The 25,536-nt window shown below is 37.5% G+C and overlaps 1 protein-coding gene and 1 long non-coding RNA gene across 4 annotated transcripts in view; one reads left to right on the top strand and one right to left on the bottom strand.

The window, feature by feature from the left end:
- LOC113110464 (uncharacterized) overlaps positions 1-3,386 on the bottom strand; it is a 46,374-nt gene extending 42,988 nt beyond the window's left edge. For both annotated transcript variants that reach the window (XR_003293149.1, XR_003293148.1), the window contains exons 1-2: positions 3,224-3,386; positions 1,594-1,650 (exon numbers count right to left, since the gene is read on the bottom strand). This is a non-coding gene — a long non-coding RNA (uncharacterized LOC113110464). The remainder of the gene's footprint in view (positions 1-1,593; positions 1,651-3,223) is intronic.
- A 2,765-nt stretch (positions 3,387-6,151) lies between these two features.
- The window catches only part of alcama (activated leukocyte cell adhesion molecule a), a 60,661-nt gene continuing 41,276 nt past the window's right edge, over positions 6,152-25,536 (top strand). For both annotated transcript variants that reach the window (XM_026273701.1, XM_026273700.1), the window contains exon 1: positions 6,152-6,391. In XM_026273701.1, the coding sequence (XP_026129486.1) occupies positions 6,334-6,391 (58 nt within the window). In that variant the 5' untranslated portion in view covers positions 6,152-6,333. The remainder of the gene's footprint in view (positions 6,392-25,536) is intronic.

The following is a 25,536-nucleotide window of genomic DNA, read 5'->3' as shown; positions in this document are numbered from 1 at the left end:
ATAGATAGATAGATAGATAGACAGACAGACAGACAAACAGATACATAGACAGACAGACAGACAGACAGACGGATAGATAGATAGATAGATAGATAGATAGATAGATAGATAGATAGATAGATAGATAGATAGATAGATAGATAGATAGATAGAGGTTGTTCTGAAGTCCGCTCGCACAGCATTTATTTGATTAAGAATAGAGTAAAAAACAGTAATACTGGTACATATTATTACAATTTAAAATAACTGTTTTCTATATTAATCTTTAAATAAATTAATTTATTCCCATGTCAGCAGTCATTACTCGAGTCTTCATTGTCACATAATCTTTCAGAAATTACTTCATGTTGAAAACCATTCATTTGCTTAACAAAAATGGATATGGACATACAAAAATAAGTTTATTGAAAAAAAATAATAAAAATTACTATAAAAACAAAACAAGGAAATTATTGGATATAATTTAACTGACTAACTGACAGCTGTAAATACCAACTCAGACTTTTGAGGAAAAAATGAGGGCATATGGTGCGAAACATTACTGATCTGTTTATCTTATTCATCCCATTCTAACTGATGCATCCAAGGCTATCAACAAATCATTCTCACAGTTTCAACAAAACCTCATCTGTGTCAGCCAGCCAGATAACTTACTGATTTGCAAAATTAGCAAAAATATTCAATAATAAATGTTTCAGCTTGCACAGCATGAAAATCTTTATAAAATCAACACAGGTTCAAAAGAGATGTAGTGACAACACAACATTGATTAACAAGTACGAAACACACTCACAATGGCTTCAGGACTGTCAGAACATCCTTATTGTTCACCCCTTACCAGACAAGTCAGAAGAAAATCACCCTCTCAGCAGAAAGGATCACATCTATCACACATATCTGATAATATGCAACAACAAATATCTTTGGAACTTCACTGATGCACATCATTGTACTTTTCTTTGTCTTAAACTAGCAAGCTACAAAAGGCCAATTGAGGCCTTTCAAGGTACAATCAAGCATGAAGCTCTTACAATAAATATTTATCTAAATAATATTCATATAAATGTTACAGTTTCACTTAAAAAAAGGTTATCCATTGAACGTGAATTAACCATTAAAACCAATTGCTCTAAATTGCCACCTTTGTCACAAAACACTTCTAATATCTCTTTTAATACCTAATCAAACAGTCTAGTGTGCTCAATCCATTTCCTATGACCATCACTAATAACTGTTTGAATCATGTACACTGGCAGGTATAATTACAGAGTACTCGTTACACACTGTGAATAGCGTGATTCCTTTGATTATAAAATATACAATTTCATTCTCAATAGGCTTCCGTGGGCTTCTCCCTCCAATGGAAAATGCTGTGGGCTTTCAATTCAAACACACATACGGGCCAGGCGATGACATCAACACACAAGAGACTAAACTCAGACAATCTGCATAAACATTTATTTTCTTGTCTACAGCTCACCTTCGTCAAACCTTTAAGAACTACAAGGTTTCCCTACCATGCCAAATGAGTCAATATAACAATCAATCTAGTGTTTAACTGACATTTCCTGTACAGAAAAACGTAAAGGCTACCTGTATGAAGCTCCATCAGTCTCTGTTTTTTCCTCGTCAAAGGGAAGTAAACAGGTCCTAGTATGAGAAAAATGAGAAAACACATCAGTGGTGCAGATTAGTATTCCACAGGTACAAATGCCAAAGAGTGAGACTCGCATAAAAGAGAAATCTGAAGTATAGTTTCACAAACAAATAAATAATAAAAAACTTTGTATGAAAAATACAGGTGCTGTCTGGATAGTTTTAGATCACAATTTCTTATCTCAAACTGAATTCCCAACTGAAATAAAATATTCTATGGCAAAAGAAGTGAAAACTGAATGTCTAAATCATTCATTCAAGTACTCAGTTCAGTTGCTGATATCACAAAGATAAAATGTGACCCTGGACCACAAAACCAGTCTTAAGTTGCTGGGATATATTTGTTGCAATAGCCAAAAATACTTTGTATGGGTCAAAATGAGAGATTTTTCTTTTATGCCAAAAATCATTATGATATTAAGTAAAGATCATGTTTCATGAAGATATTTTGTACATTTCCTACTGTAAATATATTAAAACTAAAATTTTGATTAGTAATATGCATTGCTAAAAACTTCATTTGGACAAATTGAAAGGCAGTTTTTTGCACCCTCGTATTCCAGATTTTCAAATAGTTGTATCCCGGCCTAATATTGTCCAATCCTAACAAACCATACATCAATTGACAGCTTATGGCCTAGCAACAAGACAAACACAGCAACAATATTACAGTAATATTAGCCCACTAAGGTATACTGAGGTGATTTTCAATATAATCAATTACTGGTCTCATATCCATGGAAGACAGTGAATATTATTAACCAATCAGAAATGTATTTCTAAATGAACATTTGCTAGACAGACAGACAGATAGATAGATGGTATTTTGTTATATTAATCTAGGAAAGTCTTTGACAGCTACTCATACAGTTTTGACACAAAGCATGCTGAGAAGCCAAACTCCTTATATCTTTAAAACTGCAGGATATAAATAAAAAATGCCGCCAGTCTTGGTTTGAAAATGGCGCTGGACTTGCAAAGGCCAGACAGATAATTAGTCTTCCATTCGTTATGCCTGAAGGACAGATAAGGGGTCCTTTTGTAATGTCCCATATTACACTTCAGTTGTTAAAACTAACTCCAAGGAAATAAATTCCAACTCATATCCAGTAGCTTCAGCTGTCTCTCGGTGATAAAGCTACAGCGGTTTTTGCACAAACAAACGCTGAATAAATGTTTTCCTTATTCGATAATGAAAATGTCTGAGACAGGTGAACCTCAAGTAAACATGCTGAACATATTGAGCACGCGGTGACACGATTTCGAACCGATCTAATCAGTCATATTTTCGCAGTTGTATTCGTTGGCTTAAGACTTTGTTGATTTGTGCGTGTGCCGGAGATGATAGATGAGTATAGCTAAACGCATTTTCAGCCCTGTGGTCTACTCCCCATCGAAAATGAAGTCTATTTTGAACGCGCGCACGTTCACAGTTGTGGTTGGACATGAAACAGCCAAACCCGATCGAGTGCTGAATTGGACTGACAGTTGAAAGAAAAAAATAGCGGCTCTAGTGAAGAATCTAGATCACACAAAATCTGACACGTGTCTTGGGTACACATCACACCTTTCTCCGTTCAAAGTGGACTCCTGGTGGTCGAATCTTTTTCCACGACCATGAAAATACTCCTTGTTGTCTTTACTTGCATGATATGTCCACGCTTGTTCGTACGATATATAGAGTAGACTCTATATTTGTGACTCAAAGATGTAACAATCCAAATAAGTGGAATAAGTTACTTAACAGATACTAAATCAACCTATATTATTTACCAAGGGGAGGCGCTGTTTCTTTAGTTTAAGATCAAATTGGTGTCCTGAGGAGGTGTGTACAGTAATACCTGGAGAAAAGGTGTTCGCGTTCCCGCTCAGTGACTGGCTCAAGGTCATTGGACTTCTTCTACTATGTAAATGTCACGTGACTGATGCTTTAAAGAGCTGTAAATCATAAAATGTACAGTCTACTCGACCTCTCTCTCTCTCTCTCTCTCTCTCTCTCTCTCTCTCTCTCTCTCTCTCTCTCTCTCTCTCGTGGAAAACACGGGAAAATAAAGGTTTACAAATACCTAATACAGATCCTGAAGAAATATTTAAGTGGTTAATAGCAGGGAGGCTAAAGACTGAATTTGCCTATTATATGTTAACAAATAATGAATGTTTCTTTTGTGAAGTATGGTGTGTTAATGGAGTGTTATGTATGTTACATGATGACCAGCTTGTTTTAAATTTATAAACAAATAAAGGTATTGTTAAACCTCTCTCTCTCTATAGTCAACATTTAGTCAACATTTCAAGTGGATCAAAACCTTTAATCATAGTTGTCCTAAAACCGTTCACATATATGATTATGAATATAGTAAATACCTAATCTGGTTTTAATGGACAATTGTGATTATTATATATATTATATAATATTAGAGAATATTATATAATATCAGAACTTAAAAACAGAATTATTCTGCCAGAATAGACGACTAATTTACTGCCAGATGGTGTAGTTGCGTCATCTACCAGCAGGGCAGGGGCCATGCTAACTAGCTAAACCTTGACCCCTTGATGTCACATAATATTTCACACTGAGGCCAAACATGTGGCTTCAGCTCTCAAACTGATCTATTAATAATAATACACTTAGCCAAGTTGTAGCTGTAATAAAGATTAAGCTAAATATATAGTTGGACTTATTAGCTTTCCGATCATATGGTTTGTTAATTGCTTTCAGGGGTCTTGTAAAGTCTAATTATATTAAAATGTACATGTTCTTACCTGAAGGGTCCTGTAAGGTCCTTCATCAGTTCCAGTAAATGAATATTAAGAATTAGTCTTCATTAAAAACAAAAAACAGATAGCTCTTATGACCATTAAACACAGCTAATTAATGTTAATGCCCTAAACATAAGAAGACCTTGAAGTCTTTCCCCTCAGGCCATTCATTTAGGAGGGTCAGGAAGTTATTCATAATGAAACAGCTGTACCAAATTGAAAAGATGAAGACAAAAGATGAATCTTTTACTGCTTTTAGGCTACAAGCCATTTTGTCTCTCTCTTAAGAAAAGCAACACTGTCATTTAAAATGAATGCCACCTGATATACCACTTTGTTAACCTCTTAATTTTGGATTAAAATATAGGACAAAGTATCATTAGCTATGACAACACTATAGTATTTACATTTTCTTTCTTGTCATTTAAGATGAAAAAACAACAACAACAACAACAAATGCAAATGTAATGTTTGAGATTATGTTATTTCTGAAATATAGTAAAAAAAAAAAAAAAAAAAGGCACATTAGAGCACAGGCAATGATACAAATATAACCTTGCTATTGGGGTGGTTCATCGCAGCATTTCATTCATATTCAAATTCAAATTCAGTGTGAGTTGGTGTCAGTTTCTTCCTCAAAGCCTCTCTGTCTGGTGACAAGGTGGGAAATAAACTGGGGTGACACTGTTGAACACAGATTTTTATTTGTGAGGTGTTCTGTGTGATTATATGCATTTATAAAACAATTGTGCTCATCAGTTTTCTGAAACACCTCAGATGTGAAGATTTCATCTGCACCAATATTCTGGGCTGCATGACTAAAATAAAAAGATTTTATTTGTTTATAATAAAACTGGTCGAAATTACAGTCATATGTTATCTGTAAATATTATTGTCAGAACATATATGGAAAAGTCATGGCCTAGTGGTTAGAGAGTATGATTCCTAATCATAAGGTTGTGGGTTTAAATCTCGGGCCGGCAATATCAAGACTGAGATGCCCTTGAGCACGGCACTGAACCCCCAAATGCTCCCTGGGCACTGTAGCATAAATGGCTGCCCACTGCTCCTGGTGTGTTAAGTGCAGAGCACAAATTCTGAGTATGTATATACTCAGAATATATATATTATTACAACCAAAAATTCAATTTTAATATATTTTACAATACCTTTAATTCCTTTGATGGCAAATCAAAATTTTCAGCATTACTCCAGTTTTCAATGTCACACCATCCTTTAAAAATGATTCTGATGCTGATTCGATGCTCAAGAAACAAGTATTATCAACAGTTGTGCTGCTTAATATTTTTGTGGAAACTAGCATCCCATAACTAATGTTTAACAGAACAGCATTTGTATGAAATATAAATAAATTGTAACATTATAAATGTAATTTTCTGTCACTTAAATTGTTTAATTTGTCCTAGCAGAATAAAAGCATTTTTATCAAATAAAATAAAAATAGCTGACTGACCCCAAACTTTAGTAGCGTACTGTAGTGCATATACAGTATTAAAAAGGGCTTTGTGTGTATCTAGATGCAGAAAGGGTTTAAAGACTCCCTGAACCAGTTCGCAAGAAGTGATTCGCTAGAATTAATCGGACTTTCCATCGATACTGACAGCAGCATATCAAATGTTACAACAGCGACTGGGCTTCACCCGAAGAAGGCGTGTCGCTGGGGGCGGACCGGGGGCGGGGCTTGCTTCCCAACTCTCCAGCGCGAATTCCCACTCTCTCCACTGTTCGTCCAGACTTCACCTGCGAACTACGCACAGAGCAACCGCCTGATCTTTTCAGCACACTCAACCAGAGAGTTCCCTCGATACTATCAAACAACTTTCGACGTACATATCTCTCTTGAAAATCTCTTCGGACTGTATAAAGGAGATCCGGGGTTTTCTATAGCTAAGGATGCAATCGGTTGTCTGCCTTATCGGTGCCTTCATAGCAGCCGCTGTGTTTCGTCCAGGTATGTCATTTAATTCACAATGAAAATATTGTAATCTCATTCTTTCATGTAACATCGCTGGCGTAATCCGAGTGGATTGTTGAACAGGTTCGTTCCTATAGTGACCATGCGACTGCTTTACTTCCTTACATCTATGAACATCAACAAGTTTTTATGAAAGCCGTTGTATTTCGTTGGCAATCATTGCCAGGTCATGTGTTGCACTTTTAATTTCTCCCACGTTAAGAACAAGAGGTCAACTGTCTACCTGACGAAGATGAAACCATCTGTGCCCGCCTCGGACATTCACATTCATTCATTTTAACACCAGCAATAGGGGACTGCGAAAAAGCTTTCAAACTTGAAGGATTTTCAGTAAGAAAAGTGAATAAGAAGTGTTTAAACTTTTAGTGTGGACGGGTGACAGTATTAATGTTGTTGATGCTACGTTTTTCTGTTTCGCTTCAGCCACAATCACATGCAGAATCATACAGCAGTGACCTCACACTTGCGCGTTTCTGAAACTCGTATTGTATGCGTCAGTCCCAATAGAAACTACAAGAGACAGCTAAGCTAAATAATAATAATATTTACAATAAAGTCATGTCATCATTTACTCACTCGCATATTGTTGTTAAGAACGTGCGTGGCTTTTTTTTTTCTTACGAAGAACACAAAGTGAACGTTTTATATAGGCTATATATATATATCCTGATCTTCTGAAGTCATACAATAGGTTTGTATGAGAAACAAACGAAAAACACCGAGAGTGAATGATTAAAATGATTTTGTGAACTGAATCATTAAATTCACAATGCTAGTGTACTGTGTAACGCCGATGACTAGAAATATAGCCTTATATTTTGAACTGTATTTATGTTAGGCTACTTTTATTGTGATTTGCGTTCTCTTTGAAGCTTGATCGCACAAGTCCCCATTAATTCTAATAGAGTGGGTAAAAAAACAACGAACAGAATATTCTTCATTTACCCTTTGTTTTTCTCAAATGAAAGAAAGTCACACGGGTTTGGTGCTATCCCTTTAGTAAGCGATTGAATTATCTTGCATTCAGGCATGGCTGTTGCCCAGCGTGCGCAGTTTATGTAAAGTTAATCAGTGCTTAAAGTCTATGGGATTTTGAGACGTGCGCGAGCACCGTTGGCCAGTTTTTTCTGAGCGCGCGAGTGCGCTGTGTGTGCGACTGTGCGCATACGGGGAAAGAGAGACAGCGAGCGCGTGCATGCTCACGACAGCTTGCGGAGGTGGAGGGCGGTGTGTTACAAATTCAACCATTTGACTGGTGTGTGATTTTTTTTTCACTGTCACATGCTTGTTTGCTCATAAAATTATTTGAGATGTCCATATTCGTCTTCATAGATTATGCTTAATCTATATAAGGCGGTAAAGTGATTGACAACTTTGAAGTGGCTGTTCATACTTTTTGATTTTTTTTCTTAAATAATGGCCCACTAAATTCTATCTATCTATCTATCTATCTGTCTGTCTGTCTGTCTGTCTGCCTGCCTTTTTCAATTTCAAAAGTTCAATACTTTATACTTTGACTACAGGCCTACTATATATATATATATATATATATATATATATATATATATATATATATATATATATATATATGGGTAGAAATACTGTCAACATTTCCTGTTGTGTGGCAAACTATACTACACTGCAGACTATTTCCTGTTGTGTGACACACTATACTACACCGCAGACTATTTTAAAGAATAATTTTCCATGTATAATTGCTCACATTAATTGCAAGGGCACACGTTAATTAAGGTTATTATTATTTTTTGCTTTACAAAATAATTTGGAACACTGCAGGACCATTTCAAATTAAACTAATTGGTATTTAAAATGGCAAAATGATAATTAAAAATTGTAGGAGGAAAAGTGCATATTACTAGACCTGAGATGTACAATTTCTCTTATAAAGCCTTTATGCAAATAAAATAAATGTACATGCTATTTGTCATCTACCCATATACTGTCTAAAAATTTGTTTTTATTATTTTAGGTATGAAACTCTGTGCCATGTACAATACTTAATAGTAATTTAAAAATAAATAAATGTGTTCAGTATAAAATTAGAGAACCTCTGTCACACAGCAGGAAAATGTTCATCATGTGATATTTTCCAAAATAACGCTTGTTTGTCAGTCCGTTTTCAGAACTTCACTTAATTTTATTGTATGACAAAGAATATGTTGCTGATTATCAATGCACTGGAAATTCATTGGAAAATACAGTTTGAGTTCAGGCTATTGTTGTGGGATTCTGTCTGATTTGACAGAGTGATGGGTGTGGCTTGTTTTGGGAACCCATACCATCCTTCAATATTTCCTAGTGTAGTTTCTAAGTGACAGAACATGACATGTCATGATTTATCCTGAGATGTAAGGCATGTATAGATCTGTTTTCCCCACACAGACATTTCTGTAAGCTATGTGGGCAGTTTCAAAGAGTTCTCCCCCACCCCAAACAAACGCACACACAACCCATAGCCTTCACTCAAAGGGTATTTGCTGTTACGACCCTCTAGCTCTTTTTGGTTGTGTGTTGGAAAGGTCAGCTTCTCTAGAGTGCTGTCAGCAGTAGACTGATCACCTGTATGCAAACAGGTAAAGCATCTCTGCCATCTTAGCGAGCTTAGTGGTTGGAATGTGCTCTAGATGTATTTTATAGCAAAAACCTGCTTCGTGCAGCTTCCTGAATACATTATTTAATTTGTCGATTATTAAATAGCCTGGCTGATGAAACATTTACTTACCCTGATTATGAAAAATCTTTCCTCTCTTTCTGAAAGCTGCATGATTAAAGCACTGATGAATGTGGACTGGATTTAGCAGAATGCTTGAAGGGGTTTCAGAAATCACAGTAATATTTTAAATAAATAAAAATGATTGGAGATTCCTTAATGTGCATTTGTAAAATTTCTGTTGGGGTTAAGGAAGGGTTACTAAAACCAGAGCTGTATTTTTATTTCCGTTGCATATCAGTGACATCACTCTGAATGGCATATGACTGGTGAGGAGGAGCTGAAACACTCAATGAACCAGAAAGCACAGGCCTTTGTTTATCACGAGAGATAAAAAAAAAACCCTAATTACATTCAGACCGACACTAAACTGCATCTCCACCAGGAAATCCCACATCTGATCATTTAAGCATTCAAGTGAAATATTCATGCCACCGTGGCCTGATGGGGGAATATTTTGTCATTGTTTATTGGCAGGCAAGGGCTTGAGCTGATTAATGTCAGTTCCACTTAGATATCAAACAGGAAAACCCATGTAGTGAAAAGAAAAGTCTAATTCATATTTGCATATTCATTTTGTTTAAGCCTAACTATGGTACTGCTTTCAGGAAGTGCATATGGTAAAAGCTAATTTTACAGCTTTGGGGCTTTGTTCGTCTCAAATGGTGGGCAGAGAGAAAAAAAAAAAACCTGAGAGCATAGACTAAGTGAACAATGTTTCATGTGCTAAAATGATTGTGGGTATTATTCTGAAATTACTGGATCCGGGCTTGGATGAGACAGGCAGTTAAGGTTTCAAAATGTCCTTTTGACCAACCGTTTAAAAAGGCTGAAGTGAGAGGCCATTATGTCATCATTTATTCATATTCACCACTCATGCACATGCATCCATGCACACTTATGTTCCATCACAGGCTTTTATAGTAAATTACTTAAGCCATGCGTTGGACCAAGCATCTGCTCTCCCATGAACACACACATATACATTATCCCTCCTTTGTCTTTCTTGTCCATCAGACACTCCCCATTTGCTAATGGATTAATCGCAGCGTTGCTGAGAAGGAAGACCCGTTGTCTGCACTGCCCAAAATGGCCCCCTGAGACTTCAGCCAGTCTTATCTACAGTATGCTCATCTGATCCAACAACCCTCCTTTTGCCTCATAATAAAAGGGAATGCTTATTAGGTTGTGTATGCTGATGAACCTCTGTGTTGGTTACCAGCTCTAAAACATCTTTTCCCAGGATTGCTGGTTGATAAAAGCCAAATGGTGGTCTTAAGTGCTGCATTGAGGGAATATTGTTCTCTTGCATTAATATTGTTATGCATATAAGGAGTGTAGCGATGCACAGCAGGGAGACACAATTTCAAGGGTTCAGAGATAAGCTTTAAATGAGTGTGCTGTACACAATAAAGTCATTTCCACAGCCGAATTCTCATCTGTGCTATCAAATATGGAAGTGGCAACAATGTTTATTCAAGCTCTCCAGGTGGCAGACCTGCTTTTCACTTCTCGAAGCTGAGTGTTTTCTGATCAACAGCTGTGATTGAACCGACTGTAGGCGTCAAACTCACCAGTTCTTGCTCATTAACAGAATGCAGAAAGCTGATCAAATATAGCGATTGGACTCTGATAGGTTTATTTGTATTTCTTTATTAATATCAGTGATTCTTGCAGACCACACCCCAGCGGCGTTCGGCAGCATGACAGGATGAAAGCGGAATGTTAATGAGTGGAAAACAAATCTTCCTGTCTTTAGAGTTTTTTTTTTATTTTTTATCCCATCTTGAGTTTAATGGGATGGTTTAAAGAGCCATAACTAACTCTTTTGGGCCACTCTTGCTCATTTATGGGCCGGTGATATAAATATATTGACGTGGCAGTCAATGAAAGGGTCCGGGGATGGCTATCGATTAGACAAGCATCTAGTTAGACAACGTGTTTTTTCACATGCACTTTTTGGCGGTAACTCAAGAGTCGGTCTATGGCGAGGCCACCTTGTGTCATTCAATATAGTTTTAGTGGCAATTATGTGGCTGCTGGAATGTTATTTATAAGTTTGCTTATAGTGCAAGAGTCATAAGTCACCCATTCTTCAGGGTTGTTGTATCAATCAGTTCAGAGATCACAGTGTAGAACCAATTTGAGTATGTTTACCATTTGCGCTTATGAAATGTACATGGTGCGTTTTGATCAGAGACTTTTTAAGCCATACGTTTTGAGGTCGATAATACCCCCCAGAAAAGGATTTACATACATCAGGCTGCTTGTTCACATGTAGTGGTTAATGGTGGTCTGGAGGATATTATTTCATCAATGTCAAATGTTTGTCCTGGCATTTAGATCCGTCTACAAAAGGTTGCGAGTTGTAACGGCCCTTGGCCTGTCTCCCTCCCGCCAAATCACATTCTGTCAAATATCCATCTGAGGCTTTGAGCGCTTCAATTCAGGCTGACATTCAAAGCCACACAACCTTTCTGGCAGCCATGGAGACGCACGATAACCGGATTCCCATTCTGGGTCCATCGCTTTGATGCCGTCTGTGATGTGCAGATTGCATTTCTCCATGTGTGAGGAGACATTCCTGTCTGCCACTCTCGCCTCTTTAAGTGACGCTTTGAACCAAAAGGGCATGACAGAGGAAGGAAACGTTTTTCCCCCCTCTCTTAAATCTGTTCCGGATAGAGTGAGAGAGGCGGATGGAAAGAAGGTTAGAGTACCCATGAGCTCCATGGGTTTGGCATGGGATCTCCCGGAGCTGTCAGGGTGAATGAGGAAGCACTGACGTTGGTTAAATCTATTAAAGGTAATGTGGGGTGAACCGTGAGCTTGACTGGTGGTGGCCCTATTCAGAGGCGGTAGGCACATACAATGCGAGCGGAAGAGATGAATTTTCAACATTTAGAGCTTTAATTGCTCTTTCCTTACGTTCACAATGGGCCTAGTTGTTTGAATTGAAAGCATTTCTTTTTCAGATTTGAGCATAAGGTTGTGCCATTTAAACTTGAATTGAATTGAGAATGCCATGTAATTTCCAGTTTTAATAGAAGTAAGTGGAATTAAAATAAATGAAAATTCACATAATCATAATTTTAACTCTTTTTCTAGTAGTTCACATACCCAATCCTAGCCCAACATAACATCATATAAACTATAAAAGCATGTATGTTGAATAAACTGACTAGGATGGAAGAACACTTCATTTTCCAGCAGAATTATAAAAGTCCTCTTTTTATCGTTCCAATTCAGTGTCCTTTGTAGTGTGGCATGGTGACACAGTAACTCAAATTTGAACTTAAACATAGTTTGAGCCAAAAAAAAAAAAATGTATTTCCTCCAGCTGGATGGAAGTCTCATAGTCTAGTCTGTGACCATCATACACTATGCGAGTTTCTGTGGAATCTGTCAATGCTAATCTGCAGAGTGGCTCTGAGATTCATCAATTTGTTCAGACTGTAAATCAGGAGAAAATCAGGGCAAAAATCGTGTAGGGTATTCCAGCCTTTATTCATCCCCAGTCATTCCAAACCTGTATGACTCTTCTGTGGAACATTAAAAAACCCACTGAGACTGACATTTTTACAAATTTCTTCTTTTGAGTTTCACAGAAGAAAGTAAGTCATACAGTTCTGAAACAATATGTGGGTGAGTAAATGTTAATAGAATTTCTAACTATATTTAAAATTCAACCCTGGTACAATCAGGAAAAAACTCCCCCAGACAGGAATTACACATGGTAGTTTCAATTGCAGCAGAGGTTAACAGCGAAAGAGGAAGTGGTAGCCTTTTTGAAGTCAATAGGTCCATTTTAGATGTACGTCATCCATCTTTACCATGCGGTTTCTCTTGGTACATAGCTCTAATGAAAAAGGGTCAAATGTTATTCCCACTTACAATTTAGTGGCCTTTTTTCTTATGTTCACATCCCTTTTTAGCACCTCCCACTAAATCATGCTCAGAGGTACTGAATTGTTGTCTTTGTGAGCCTCTGTAATAAATTAAACTGGTTATGTGATTTAAAAGGGTTAGTGGTGGGAGCGAAAGGGAGGATGCGGCTGAAAGAGTGCACAATAAAAAATAACATTGTGGAGATGAAAACCTTGAACCCAAATTTCAGAGGAGGAAGTTCAACAGCAAGTTCATGCCCACTAAAATCACACGTAGGAGTATCATTAAGGATTGCCAAACAAAAGGTTTCCCAAAGATGCATGGCATATAAAATCAATTTCGACTCAATTTATTATTCCCTTTTCAAATTTCCAAAACGGCTTTCCGGCATGACTTTACATGCCATAGTCAGATAGCACTGGATTTTTGACAGGATAAACATTCAGTAAACCTCATGGTGAAAATGATTAGGGCAGGCAGCCGACCTGCTCTGCTCCCAAGAGGCAGGGGAAGAAGCGTCCTCTCATGCGATAAATTAGTTCCAGCTCTCGCAGGCTGGAGGAGCTCCCTCAGAGCTCCATGTTGTTTTAGCGTGCACCGTTCTATTGCGATTTTAAAAGGTTGAAAGTTTGAGTAGAGGCAAATGGCTGATTATGTACACACAACCGGTGCACATCTGCTTCGGTTCACATCGAGGAAAAAAGAAGCCTGTTTTTTTCCCCCTTCCTAAACCTGTTTCGGCACATCCAGAATGGTGGCCTAAGGGGCTTTTGTGATGCCTCCCAAAATTCCTGTCTTCCCGAGCAGGACTTTATCTTCCTTCACATGCAAATTTAATGGTTGTGGGATTTTATTTTATTTTTTACACCGTCTGCACCGACATCACACATTTCCCTTGTTTTGCTGATGCTTTTGTGATGGAAGTACCGCAGAGAGCAGGATGAAGCAACAGTCATCCCTAACCGATCTGACTTTGTCTTTCTTCTTTCAGTGTCGTTTGAGGGAAACTTTAGGACGGATCCGTCTCTCTGTTTATTCAATAAATCCCACCTCTGGGTGTTTGCCCTTTTCGCTCGCTCCCTCCTTTTCTTCAAAATCCCTTGTTTCTTTATTCATCCTGTGTGACAGCACTTTCTGCATTCAGCACAAATTGATTTATTTACCTTCCAGAGGGGTCAAGTACAATGGGCCTTATGTTAAAAGTCCTGTATATGTGCGTGAAGGAAAACGAAGAGTGTGCTATGCTGAATATAAAGTCTGAGGAAGCTGTGCTCTTAGAAGGCCACAAGAAAAGAAACTTGCTGGAGTGGAATATCTGAAAGAGCCCTGTAGGCCTTGCTATACCAGTAGTCTGCCATTTTATCACCCCTTAGCCTCCACTTTAATATGCTATTCTAATAATCATATTGACCTGTCCTTTAATTTTCATCACAGCAAATGTGGCAATTGCACATCCAACATTAACCTCCACAGAATGGGGTTGTGTAACAGCTAAAAGCCATGGTTTTTGCCTTAGAAATAGCAGCTTTTTAATAGCAGGGCTAACTATTTGGTTCAAAGTGTCCACATTAGCCATTATGTGAACTAAAAGCCACTGTGCAAGAGAAAGAAACAGGAAAAGAGATTGCAGTCAGATGTTTTTCCCCCTTCTTTTTACAATTCAAACCAAGCACTGTATATTTTGTCCGGTCCTAATTTCAGATTTTTAACACATCCGACAGCTGATCTTAAAACTACTGTGATATATCTGGGGTTTATTCATAAATGTATAAACATCAATAATTCTGCTGCTTATAACAAGTCAGCAGCACATTCAGTGCACTTTAAGGACTCCACTCCATCTTCTGAAGTGCCGTTCCAGCGACATGAGCCCGTTATATATTTGAAAGGAACTTTGTTGCTGTCAGCTAGCATCCACACTGAAAGCTTAGGGTGATAGCACACTAAATTTAAGCACAAGCTGACCAACTTCCCCTTTTTTTACATCCTTATTTAGAAATACCTGTAAGCGCATTCAAAGCGGTCAGAGATAACACCATTCTTGGGAGGTCTTTGAGCAGTTATCGTAGATCTCATACTAAAGGTATTTAAGCTAAAAGCCTGTGCCTTTGGTATTCCCAGCATTTTAGGGTGGACTATTTGCAGGTGGAGAGTTTTAATTCCTTTTCTTGCTCCCCGTTTCACCCTATCCCCTTCTGGTTGGGGCTGCACACACATTTTTGGAAAAGATTTCTTCAAGTGTGTTCCTTGGAGATAAGAGGCGATGTATTTTTTCTCTGGGCAGAGCACTAATCTTCTGCTGTTCTATATATAGGAGACACAAGCTGAAGTATTTGTCTGATTCAGTCCCATGCAGTGGTCTCATGACCGCATTTTGGCTGTCATTTAATGAAATTGACCTACGAAACACAATGTTCCTCACATGGACGCAAAACCAAGGAATACAAGGGCTGAATTTTTCCCTTTTTATTTCTGTCTGATGCTCAGTAAGTTCACAGGAAGTTTGTCTTAAAATGAAGCAAAAGCTCAGAGAGCAAAACAACATTAATTTGTTTATTTCAGATTTTAGTCATCATAGCATCCCCAATCATCTCAGTGAAATTACTGACTGGATGAGGTCACCACAAAAACACTGTTAGTCTCAAGCCTTTCACCAACAACCATATTGAGCTGTGACGTTAAATCTAGAAGACAAGAAATCTTTTAGTACATTGATGCAATTAAATGGATACTCATACAGATTTGGAAAGACATGACGATGAGTAAATAATCAAAAGATTTTTTTTTAGAACCCTCCAAACAAAATCTAACACTGATAATATTTGCCATTATTACATCTTTGCCCCATAAAGAAAGATGCTTTTTGGTCAGTTATAGTTATGGCATCTATCAGCTAGCATTAACTACTCCATGCTAACTTGCCAAACCTTGACCCATTGCTGGTCATCAGCCTTTTTTAAGTCTCTTTTATTCAGTTCAGGCTGCAGAACTAGAACTTTCAGTATCATTTCTCTTATTTTCTTGCACACTGCTAACTCAGGCATGCGGAAGGGTAACGTCTCATATCTCTGTAAAGCTTTGGAGCATGTTTGATCCTTTTCATGAACTCACCCCAGTGGCTCTTATGTCTCAGATGAGCTGAGGCAACCAATGGCTCAATGCTATGGTTGATCTATTTTATCCAGACACTGTACCATCCTGGGGGGCAGTGCAGATACTTCCCCTCTCAACACCTCAACACTGTTTTCCAGCTAAGAGCTAAAGATGCAGTCTCTATATCTCTATTCATATATTTATTTGAGAATCCTATTCCTAGGTTGAAGATAGAATTGTAAATAGATATTTAAACCAACATTACTATTTTGACTGTGATATTGATATACACACATTAAACAAGCTTACAATGAGTGAATTATATTTACACCACATTGCCAATTGCTTTGTCTATTTTTGATCGGCCAGTCAAGTTAATAATAGAGCCAAAACTAATTTTGCTGTTGTGCATGGGTTACAAGCAGCACATAGCAGTGGTTTCACTGAATGAATTCATGTTTTTGAACAAAACAGATGACTGAATGACTCAATGAATCATTCAGTTCAAACAACTTAAACAGACTGTGACAATGTAACCTGCAGAAAAGTAAAACTAATGCATAGACTACCAGAATATGAAGTTTTTGCATTATTACACAAATTGCATTAACAGCCATTTTTGTCACATAATTTGCATTAAAGGGTTATTTTTCATTGGTTTCAATGAATAATTGATTTTAAATCATTCCAAAAGACTGTCGCTAGTTGTAGCCTACTGGTATATCGATGAACTGCAGAAAAGATCACATAAAATTCTCACAACTAATGCACAGACTGTTAGTATAGTTTTGGGTCCTGCCTAAAATATTTAGAAATGTAAAGATCTCTTTGTCACGTAATTTGCCTTAACAGTTTTTTAGTCATATAATTTGCATTAACAGTTATTCTTTGATAAATTCAATGAATGATTCAATTCAAATCATTCATAAACACTGTCCCTAGTTGTGATATATTGGCATATGGATGTAACTCAGAAATCAGAATATGTAGTTTAGCATCCTTCTTCAAATATTTAGACTTATGAAGCTCTCTTTGTCATGTAATTTGAATTACCAATCATTTCGACTCAAAACAAACATGACTTGAGAATAAACTCCAACACAAAGCTCTAAAGAGAAAGCGCTCCTTCATATTCAATATTGTTTTGATTTTGCTCAGATATTCCTCAGGTGTTTGGGTTTTATTGGAATCTGGGGCTCATTTCTTGTTCTTGGCCAGGGAAAGTGTTTTTAAATCTTATCTTAGCTTGTGCTGTTGTGGTAACTGAATCCTGAGTGCCCCCAGGAGCTGTGCAGTAAAACAGCTGGGAGGAAACTGGCTGCCCTCATCCTGGCTCTCGCTGCCAGTGGCTATGCTGCATCCCTCTGCATGATTAAAACTACAAAGCAAAGCTGACTTTATCTTCTCATCCAGTTCAGAACATGCCCTGGCTTTGTTTCCCCTGCTTTTAAATAAAATGAAATCTACAGTATAGTGATGCCATAAGGTGTGCCCAGGCCTGACAAGTATTTGAACAAAAACATCAGGTGTCTGCAGGTCTTTCTGAACTGCCTGCTTTGAAGGAACTGAAGGTTTGGCTGCAGGAACCTGATAGTTGAAAGCTCTGATGTTTCTATACAAGTGATGTTTGTGTCCTGCAATCACCCTCCTCTTTCTGTCCGTTCAATGCTTTCACACATATTTCACACATATTTCAAGAAAAACAGCAAACATTCACATGATAAACACCCCTTTCCTTCAGCTGCTTCTGATTTCTCTGTCAGTCATTTACAATAGTAATGTTTTTGCTCTGTTATAATGGGCAGTTGTGCAGACAGTTGAAGAAGGCACTGCTTCTCCCAGAGGCTCATAAAAGTTTCATTTAAGCATCAAGTTTGTCTTAGATGTTGCGGTAACACTTTAGAATAAGGTTCCATTAGTTAATGTTAGTTAATTAACATGAACAAACAATGAACAATACATTTATTACTCTATTTATTAATCATTGTTAAGGTTAGTTAATGGAAATGGGGACTGTTTGTTTGACCAATGGCAAAAAAGGTTTTTTTTTTCTTTTCTTTTTCTTTTTTACCAAGAATCTGTTTGAAAACTATGATTTTTTTAATTCTGTTCAATTCAGCTTGAATTCTCTGGTGGATCTCCATTCACTCTTACTGCCATCTATTACAAACAAAACAATATTAAAGCAGTCTCATGATTGTGATTAGGGATGCACTGATATTAAAATGCTGTGCAATACAGTAAGCCAATATGTTTTTTTTTTTTAGTTATGGTTGAACAATGACACATTAAAATTCTATACTAGTGTTATCTAAATAAGTAAATAGATAGAACATCAAACTAAACAATAATTTAAAATGAAATAAAATAAAGCTAAATATAAATATTTTAAATTAATTCATAATAATGAAAAAATACAATTAAAAAAATTAAAGCTGATTCTAAATATTTATATATAATGATAAATGAAACAAAAATAACACTGATGCCAGTACATTACAAATGTCTAATATTTGCTGACAAGCAATATGGTATTAATATATCATGATTTGTAGAAATTACAATAGAGATAAAGTCTGGTGCAGTCCACTGGGAAAGGGGGCTGTTGGAGGGTGTGGTTAGGACCAACAAAAATGGTTCTGTCTTCAAAGTGTAATGCAGTCAGATGGCTTCAGGGTAAAATTCCATTTCCCTTCTAAAACGCACACAGACACAGACACGCAATGACCTCCCCACTCAAATCACACACATACCCCAAAAACAGATGTGCCTTTGCTCATACACATACATACACACACACACACACACAATGGAAAGCAATGAAAATAATCAGCTTCATCGCTGCTTTTTTGTGTGCCAGCAGCCCTATTCAGGTGAATTCATAAGCAGTTGAATACCGCTGTTCCAAGGCCTACATCTATTTTTCAGCTGTGCTGTGTGCTACAATGGCACTTAAAATTTGAGTAGAGCTGATTTAAAAATAATCCAATCCACTATTGAAAATTAGTGCTGGAATATCATACTAAAGTATTTCTGAAAGTTACCCAGTCTTTCTAAGCTTTGTTATATGATAAAAAGTCCCAGTTTGACCCTTTTTGCCAGGAGCACTGGTCTGGAAAGTGTGCCGGACAGCAAGGTTTTGAGCCTTTGAAGTTTTAAGGCAGATTTCATTTCTTCATCCGATCCCCAGCCGAGATCAATTTATGACTAGGCTTCATATTCTTTTGAATGAGCAGGTCTTGAATCAAATTGTATTTTAAAGAAAGGCCACAAGTGATATTTTGCTTCTAAGGCGGGAGACTGTAGACTAGCATAGTTCTCAGCATGTCTTTTTGAAACCGCTTCATCATAAATATGCACTGAAAAGGACTTTCAGAAACTGACCTTTTGGTTTTCCATGGCCTTGAACTTTGGGTCTAACGGACTTGAAGATCAGGAAAGGATCGTTGTCAGAATATAAATGTACAGCACGGGTTTCTATGCATTAGGCATCATTGGTTTATAGGCTTTCCAAAAATAAAAACCTATTTATTCTCAGTGTTTGATGTATTTCAAAGACATCAGTTGTTCAAAGAGGATATTGGAAATTCGTATTAAATAAATATGAATTAGAACAATAGATGTGTCTTACATAAGATAAGCCCTTTTTAAATTGCATTACAAATCCTGTCACGTTTACTGCTATTACATTTACATTGACAAAGTATGTTGCGGTAAGAAAAAAAAGGATGCACATTATGTTTTAAAAGCCTGAAGCTGTTATACAGCTGACTGGTGTGGTAATGGTATTTCTGCCCTCTCTCAGATTATTAAAATAACATGCATGAGTCTAACACCTTCTGATGCACAAAGTAAACAGTGTAAATGATTCAACACATGTTCCCTAGATCCAAACCAGCTCAGAAACTCTCTCCCCAGCTCTCATCCGATCTTTAGCTTCTGCCTGCAGTTAACCAATGTGGCCAGGATCTTAATGAATTTACACAATTGAAACATTTTTTTCCTCCATGCAATGACAGTCAGTGTTGCTGGATCTGAAAATTCAATACTTTTGTGTTCTGCAAAATGAAAAGTCTTGTTTTTTTTTTAAACCACTTTTTTAATAATTATAGCAAAAATACTGGCAGTAATACCTTACTTTATGACTGTGTTGGATAATGTGGTAAAGATTTTGATTCAAGTAAAATAAATGATACAAGATAAAATATAAATACAAGATACTGGTTTAGAAGGACAAGAGGGTGAATACATTTAACAAAATGTTTCTTTTTGTAGGAAAATTGATATCAAGGCATTCAGAATTTCACGTTCGCATTTCAGATCAACTTTAAACTCAAACTGTTATGCTTAGCATACATGTATGATTTAAAATTAAGAAAATTTGTATTCAGTTAGTGGTCTCAGACTTTTGGATCTTACCCAACAGCATGTAATTAAAAGTCATTTTATTAATAACATGATTAATATAGCAAGTGTGTGCTGAAAAATAGAAGAATCTAGATTTCCTTATTAAGATGTTAATAAGCTTAAATTGACTTTTTGACTTATTGACATGGTAGTAATACAGTGGGCTTTTTTTTTTTTGCTCCGCATTCCCCGGCGATTTAAAAGAGTGCAGTCTGATTGTATAGCAGTCTGTGATGAAAAAGGAACTGGTATAATTGCTAAATTTTGCAGAGCAATCACTACATGGGATTATAACTAGATTGGTGGCATTGCCTCTCAACCTCGCCTCCTGCCACCAGCACTCCCCCTTCTACTCCCTCAGTTTTGAGCTATTGTGTTTTTTCTTCCTCGCAGTCACTTTTACTCTCCCACGGTTTCAATCTGTCTTTCTTTGCATGCTGCAAAAGCTGCGTTACCTGATGCTCAACATTCCATCTTTCTGCATATAAATATAGAACAATAATTATCAGACTCGCCTCGCAAGTTCCTTAGCATATTTTGAGCTTTGTTTTTGTTTTTCATTGCTGTTTGATTGAGAAGGCCTTGGTTTCCAAAAAGTCTTTGAATCATTGTCATGGAATTAGTCGATCCAACTGTATCGTTAAAGACCATGCAGATATTGATTCACACTGTCAGGCTCCTGATTTCAAAAAAAGCTTCAGTCAATTCTGAAGAGCTTGACTCTGTTGCCATTAATGGCAATCTTATCTGCTGAGAACTGGCTGGAGAACCTATTTAAAAACCAATCAGCGCGTGCCCACACAATCGCCATTGTATCTCCCTTTCCCAATGTCCTCTGTTACTCGGGCTTACCTTTAGCATGATAAATTGGCCAGAACGGTTCACACCGCACAACACCGCTGAATCAATTTAGCCACATATGAAATGGCAGCTCGAAGTGCGAGACGAAGCACAGTAAAATAAACTTTCAAGGTATTTCATATTGAATAATGGATGTGCCAGAAGCCATTACAAAATCATTCCGTTTTCCATCCTCCCGTCGCCAGCAGCGAATACGAGGCATTTCTAGCAAATACGGTAATAAAGCAAGTGTATGATGCACAGACGGCAAGATGTTTTACTCCAGATACTGTGAATAAATATGGATGTTCTTCAATATAGAGACTCTCAAAGAATTCTTTTCAGATTAACCGTAGGTCCCTGTTTGGCACTCTTGGTTGAATGGCTTTATTGTACAATATGTAACATTCTTTGTTTGTTCTTTGCTCTTTCATTGAGGGGCTGCCCATGCCACATTGCTTTCATAGTAATTGCAAATGGCAGCAGTGATACATCATTGTGCATAAGGCTACGACATGCCCCCCCAAAAGAAAAAAATCCAAAAGCTCAAATTGACGTCAAAGACGGCAAGCAAAGAAGGGAAGCACAGTCTTCCTTGGCAGCAGCTTTATTTCTCAAACAGAGGATGTGCTCAGTGTACTAAAGCTTTTCTGTGTGATTGTGTGCACCTCCTTAAATGAAACCTGTTACCCAAGCAAACAAAACACATTTGCTCAAAGCATTTTTCTGCCTGGTGAAATGAATTTGAGCTTCTACAAGCACCACCTAGAAGGAGTCTCAAAAGACATAGACAGAACAGTTGGTATTTCTTCCACGTAAAAGAATATTCCGGATTATATAATCAACAGTGCTTGTGGCATCATGTTGATTACCATACAAATTCATTTACTCTTGTTCCTTCTTTTCTAAAAAAAAAAAACAAGCAATCTGTTACGGAGAGGCGCTAACAGTGTAAGTGAATGGGGCCAATATGTAAATGTTAAAATACCCACTGTTTCAGTTAGTACAGCCACAAGACGTAATCAATGTGTGCTAAATCATTTCTACTTTGAAAATATCCAGATTTTCTGTATATCCAGAAAAAGTTATAAAGTTATATCCAGTTGCATTACAATATACCCATAAACACTACAACCCTAAAATGAATATTTTAGAAAATAAACTGTCATCATTTACTCACTTTTATGTTCAATATAAGAAAGAAACTCATACAGGTTTGGAACGACATGAGGGTGAGTAAATGATAGCAAAATTTCAATTTTGGGGTGCACAAACAAATAATACAAGTTTAACAGAATAATTCATGTAAATGCTTTTATAAAATAATTAGCTTTACATTTCTGCTTTCAAATCCTCCTAAAAGTGACCCCATTCACCTCCATTGCAAGTGCTTCATCATAACCTGGATTTTTGCTTTTTTGTATACAAAAATATTTTTTTCTTTGATAAACGACAGGCCATAAAAATTGTCAAATGAACCTGACAATTGAACACAACAGTCTGTTTAATTCGCAATGGGCCAAAAAACTCATGTAAATGAGATCAAGAATCCATCCTGGAGGAGGTGTATAAGGAAGGGCAGCGCTGCTCTAGATGGATTTATATAGACAAGCAATGCTCATATCTACCCTCTGATGTTAGAGACAGCATACATTTTATGGGCGGCATCTGAAGTTTCTTTTTCTGACCTCCCACCCCTGTCTGCAGAGAGTTCCTGATATCCATCTTAAACACACAATCTCGGCAAATGCAGTTAGAAGCTCGAGACACTGCAGCCTAAAAGTCACGCTATGCTAACTGGTAATTTACACCTTCTCAGTTCTCACTCAGTCCTAACTAGCGAGAGTTTCTGCCAATTAAATCTATGACACACAGAAGAGACGAAAGTGGCTCCTGCCGTTTGTGTTCTTTTGGGTATTCACAGTGGTCCAAATATATCTCCTCTGATCCGCTACCCTAATCAGAATTATATCCATCTCTGGGTTTTTAAACAGCTGGATTAGTCTCTGAACCACACAAGATTAACGCGTTCCAGAACGACATGATCGGCTTTGCGTTTTCCAGTGGAAACGGACTCAAACGGTCTCAAATGTCAAATGTTAATCACTGACAAACATTAAGCATTTGTGAGATTTTCTTAAACAGTGGTTCAGTACATAATGGGATGCTGGGAGGTTTCTGTTGGATTGGTGATTTACTCGATTCTTGCTCTGTTTGTTTGCTTGTTTTTTTTTTTTTTTCATTAGATCCAGTTAAATGATTGATTATAACGACACACAAATGGCTTTGGCCTAGACAGTCAATCGGGTCTCCAGGCGAAAGTCTGTGTTTGTTTGACTAATGCAGTGATGAATCTTGTTCTGGAGGAGTTTGAGTGAGCGTGTTTTAGATAAGCAAGGAAAAAACGAAGTGTGAAAATAATGAGTGTTTGGACAAACACAATCAAATGCTCGTGTAGCTTTGGAAATTACTTCCTCCATTTTCTCATACAGCTCCAGGTCCTAAGCAGAGCTAGGGAAGTAGAACCTCATAGAACTTTCACGAAACTAAATGGCCCCTCATTTGTTTACATCATCACCTCTTCGTGATTGGTTGTGAGTTATCACCGTGGTCTGTAGTTCGCTCCTTTAATTTACTGAAACTTGTTAGACATAAATGCATGGACGGCATTAGCATATTTTAATTATATGAAGATCCACCTCTGCACAGCCCAAGAGTAATTTCAGAGCGGGAGGAAGATAAACTAACGTGTCATTAACACACATCCTTTATAAAGAAACACACACACAAGTCCTCAGAAGAAGAAAGTAATTAATTTATCATAACATCAAAGTTCTTCCACACAGTATTTCTTTCGGTGCTGTCTTGGAAGAGATGTTAACATTGTCTGCTAGATATTGATGGTGTTAAATCATCTCACCCTGAAAGAATAAGTTGACCATCAGATGCATATTATGTGCAAAGATGGCTGAAATTGGCAGTTCACAACTGGTTGGCTGATGCTACGGAACTTTCAGGAGTGGGTAGCAACCATTTTGCCTGAAAACAAAGACATGTTTATCAGGTAATCCTAACGGTTTGATGCAATGAGAGTTTTTTTTTTTGAGGACAAAGTAATCATTCTTGTATTGACATTCCTGAAGTTCAAACAAATCATGGTTCTAGCAACGTCGTCAAGGCCATGGGTTAAATTTAGGGAGTGCAAAACTGCGTATTTAAAAAATGTTAAACATTTACAAAAACATAAAAAAAATTGCTTTTCAACATAATATGAAAAAATTTAAAATACAAAAGAATTTTAAGCTGCTTTGTATAGAAATGTCTTCCAAAATCAAATCAAATAATTAAAATGAAATAAAAATAATAATAATTAAACAATAATATTTTGGAAATAATCTGGCTAAAAGAAAAGGCCTGGCTACACAACACTCTGTTGTCTAACTTTACTAAGTTTTGGCTGTTGATAGAACAGAAGAGTCTGCTTTAGAGGCTCAAGTATAGTAGCTATTTTCTGTCCTCCATTTCTGGCACCTCACTCAGCTTTGCTACCCGTCCCCCCGGTGGGTTTGTTGTAACAGGCTTGTGGTGTCCCACACAGCTCCGTCCTGGGTTTATCTAAGCTGGTGTGAGTGGATGGATGACTCCGGAACGACGAGCCTGATAAGACACCGACAGGCCTGTATGGGCTGCAAACTGCCTGGAAAGAGCCTGCTTACCCCTTCCAGAGCCCCCCCATAACATTTCCTCCAGGGCTTTATCTGAGACTCTCAGAGACAGGGTGACCTCAGCCCTTGACTCACCTACTGTATCTCTCCGAGCACTCCCCTTTTGATAGTGAGCACAACACTGGGTCCTCTGTGGAAAGCGTCACACACACCTGCTCCCCTCCTTTCGCCCCCCCTGCGGCCTGCTGCCAAGGCCAGCAGCTTCTGCTTGGCAAAACGGATGAAATGGAAGAACGAGAGCATGCTGATATGAGTCACGACACCAGCCCTTTCCCTTGTTGCCATCATTCCCATCTAAACTCAACTCTGACAGCCCTCAATGGACCTTTCATGCGTCTCAAAGGTTCCTCTGTCAGTCCATGTCTAGAGTTCATATTCTGTGATGCCCTCTGTGGGTCAGAGTTCTCCATCATTTCAATCTTGCGCCACAGGCACAC

The sequence above is a fragment of the Carassius auratus genome, chromosome 10, assembly GCF_003368295.1.
Source record: "Carassius auratus strain Wakin chromosome 10, ASM336829v1, whole genome shotgun sequence".
Lineage (NCBI taxonomy): Eukaryota > Metazoa > Chordata > Actinopteri > Cypriniformes > Cyprinidae > Carassius > Carassius auratus.
The sequence above is the reverse complement of the archived record's forward strand: the minus strand, read 5'-3'. Positions and strand labels throughout refer to the sequence as shown.